This window comes from Triticum urartu, chromosome 6A (assembly GCF_056163025.1).
Source record: "Triticum urartu cultivar PI428250 chromosome 6A, HENAU_Tu73, whole genome shotgun sequence".
Classification (NCBI taxonomy): Eukaryota; Viridiplantae; Streptophyta; class Magnoliopsida; order Poales; family Poaceae; genus Triticum; species Triticum urartu.
Window position 1 is genome coordinate 328,095,509 of NC_141878.1, and position 3,334 is coordinate 328,098,842.

General features: G+C 46.1%; 1 protein-coding gene across 1 annotated transcript; it reads right to left on the reverse strand.

The window, feature by feature from the left end:
- Positions 1-234: 234 nt before the first annotated feature.
- On the reverse strand, positions 235-776 carry LOC147965147 (uncharacterized). Its single transcript, XM_087530317.1, has 2 exons — positions 466-776; positions 235-379 (listed from the first exon to the last, which is right to left on the reverse strand). Exons 1-2 carry the CDS (start codon positions 774-776, stop codon positions 235-237), a joined length of 456 nt encoding a protein of 151 aa, XP_087386443.1.
- Positions 777-3,334: the final 2,558 nt, after the last annotated feature.

Sequence of the window (3,334 nt, forward strand, 5' to 3'; positions counted from 1 at the left end):
TGATAATTTTGGTAATGTCATGGAACACTTCTATGACAGCATAGGTATGACTATCTTGATTCTGTCATAAAATCATCATGGATGTACATGCATGACAGAAAACATGACCGGCTTAGCATCCGATCGCACATGCAGCTTTTGCTTGGCGTACTCCCTCGGAACACCCTGCATGTCCTTGGGGGACCAAGCGAAGATGTCCCAATTCTCATGGAGGAAGTCAACGAGCTCGCTTTCCTATTTGCTGTTGAGGTTAGCCCCCACGATAGCATACTTCTCCGGGTGCGCCGGGTCCAAGATGATCTTCTTGGTCTCCTTGGCATGTTGGAAGGATCCCTCGGCCTCCGCGTCCTTGGGGTCAGATGGCATGTCCGGATGCTTGCTGGCCATGGCCACAGCCGGTCAAGGAGGCACTTCTCTTCGGCAATGACGAGGGACTCGGCCAGCCGGGAGCTGGCTGCGGCGCACGTGAGTGACTTCTTGTAGTCGCCGACAATGGTGATGATGCCCTTGGGACCCGGCATCTTCATCTTCATGTACGCGTAATGCAGAACTCCCATGAATTTGGCCACTGCAGGCCGGCCCAAGAGTGCATGGTAGGGGATGTCCAAGTCGACCACCTCAAACCAAATAGGCTCGCGGCGGAAGTGGGTCTTGTCGCCGAACAAGACATCAATATTGATCTTGCCAATTGGAGAGAAGGAAAGCCCAGGGACAATGCCACGGAACACGGTCCCGCTGGGCTGGAGTTGCTGCTCCTTGATGCCTAGCTTTTCCATGGTGTAGCGGTAGAAGATGTTGATGCTGCTACCACCGTCTATCAGGACTCGGGAGAAGCAACAAGCCCGCCTCTCGGTTCAGAAGGTGGAGTCCAGCACCATGGCATAAGCACCAGGCATAGGCATCATGGCCGGATCGTCATCACGACTCCAGTTTATGGGCCTCTCAGACCAGTGCATGATTTCGGGGATCGCTAAAGCAATATCATTCACATCGCGGTGTTGCTGTTGCCGAATGTGCTTGTCATCGGCTTCACTGCTGAAGACAACATAAGTGGCGTTCTCGTTAGGGAATTCATCTTGGAACATGCCAACAGGGTGGGCCGGCTGCTGAGGAGCCGGAGCCGCCTGGCCGGCTGGAGGAGGCGCCAAGCCCTCTCCCTTAGTGATTCGGGTGAGCTAGCTGCACTGCCGGGTGGTTGATACGTCCATTTTGCATCATGTTTACATACTGTTATTTATGTTATTTTTATGCATAATAATGCTTTTTGGAGTAATTCTAATGCCTTTTCTCTCATAATATGCAAGGTACACACAAAGAGGGGGAATTCCGGCAGCTGGAAATCTGGAACTGGAAAAGCTACATCAGTCCACCTATTACAACTCCAAATGAGCCAAAACTTCACGAGGAATTTTGATGGAATATACAAGAAATATTGGAGCCAATAAGTAACAGAGGGGGCCCAGCAGGTGGGCACGACCCACATGGGCGCGCCAAGGAGCCCAGGCACACCCTGGTGGGTTGTGCTCCCCACGGCCCACCTCCGGGGCCCATCTTCTGGTATATAAGTCATTTTGACCTGAAAAAATAAGGAGAGGACTATCAGGACGGAGCGCCGCCGTCACGAGGCGGAACTTGGGTAGGAGCACATTTGCCCTCCGGCGGAGCGATTCCGCCAGGGGAACTTCCCTCCCGGAGGGGTAAATCATCATCATCATCATCACCAACATCTCTCCCATCTTGGGGAGGGCAATATCCATCAACATCTTCAACAACACCATCTCATGTCAAACTCTAGTTCATCTCTTGTGTTCAATCTTTGTACCAGAACTATAGATTGGTGCTTCTTGTTGACTAGTAGTGTTGATTACATCTTTTAGTTGATTACTATATGGTTTATTTGGTGGAAGATTATATGTTTAGATCCAATATGCTATTTAATACCCCTCTTATCTTGAGCATGATAATCATTTGTGAGTAGTTACTTTTGTTCTTGAGGTCATGGGAGAAATCGTGTTGCAAGTAATCATGTGAACTTGATGTGTGTTCGATATTTTGATAGTATGCACATTATGATTGCCTTAGTGGTGTCATGTGAACGTCGACTTCATGACACTTCACCATATTTGGGCCTAAGGGAATGCATTGTGGAGTAGTTATTAGAGCATGTGCTTGTAGTTCAAAATTGAATTATGCACATTAAATGCCTAGAAACTCAATTAATGTATAAAAAGGCCAAATGAACCCGGAATAATTCCGAAATTTAGCGCGATACTTCTATTTGGTCTAAGATGCCTGTGTAAAAATTTAAGGCGGGAGAAGGCAGTGTACATATGTCATTTCACACATGGAGGTGAAACGTTCCCTCTCGAAACCACGAGGCTTTTTGAGGGAAGCTCCAGTTTGCAAGAAGCTTACACCAAAGCTTGTCCCTCTCGAAATTTGAATTATGCATATTAAATGCCCAGAAACTAAATTAATATATAAAAAAGGCCAAATGAACCCGGAATAATTCCAAAATTTTGCACGATACTTCTATTTAACTCAATTAATGTATGAAAAAGGCCAAATGAACCCGGAATAATTCCAAAATTTATCAATATACTTCTATTTGGTCTAATCTGCCTGTGTAAAAAACTTATGGTGGGAGAAGGCAGTGTACGTATGTCCTTTCGCACATGGAGGTGACATGTTCCCTATCGGAACCACGAGCCTTCTTGAGGGAAGCTCCGGTTTGCAAGAAGCTTACACCAAAGCTTGTCCCAATTCGGCCAAAAAAATTACGCAGCATGTTGGTGCCATGTCATGACACCATGCCAAGTTTCATGATTTTAAGGCGTGTTTTGGATTTACGGGAATTAAAAAACCAAGTTTCTCAATCTTTCTAGCCGAGCCACGACGCCCAGATGTTTGAATTTCATTCCCATTTCTTGCATGGGACCTATAAATTCACCCAAAGACACACATGTGATTTTTCAACCAACTTGGGTGCACTTGAGCATGTGCTTGTAGTTCAAATTTGAATTATGCACATTAAATGCCTAGAAACTCAATTAATGTATAAAAAGACCAAACAATCTCGGAATAATTCCAAAATTTATCATGATACTTCTACTTGGTATAATTTTCCTGTGTAAAAAAATTAAGGCGGGAGAAGGCAGTGTACATATGTCGTTTCGCACAGGGAGGTGACACGTTCCCTCTCGGAACCACGAGCCTTCTTGAGGGAAGCTCCGGTTTGCAAGAAGCTTACACCAAAGCTTCTCCCAATTTGGCCAACAAAATTACCGCAGCATGTTGGTGCCATGTCATGATACCATGCCAAGTTTCATGATTT

Excerpts from the sequence above, each read along its gene's own strand:
- LOC147965147 (XM_087530317.1), bottom strand. The coding sequence starts at position 776 with ATGGAAAAGCTAGGCATCAAGGAGCAGCAACTCCAGCCCAGCGGGACC. Across the intron at positions 380-465 it reads GACTACAAGAAGTCACTCAC|CAAGCATCCGGACATGCCAT; the intron begins GTGCGCCGCAGC and ends GGCCATGGCCAG.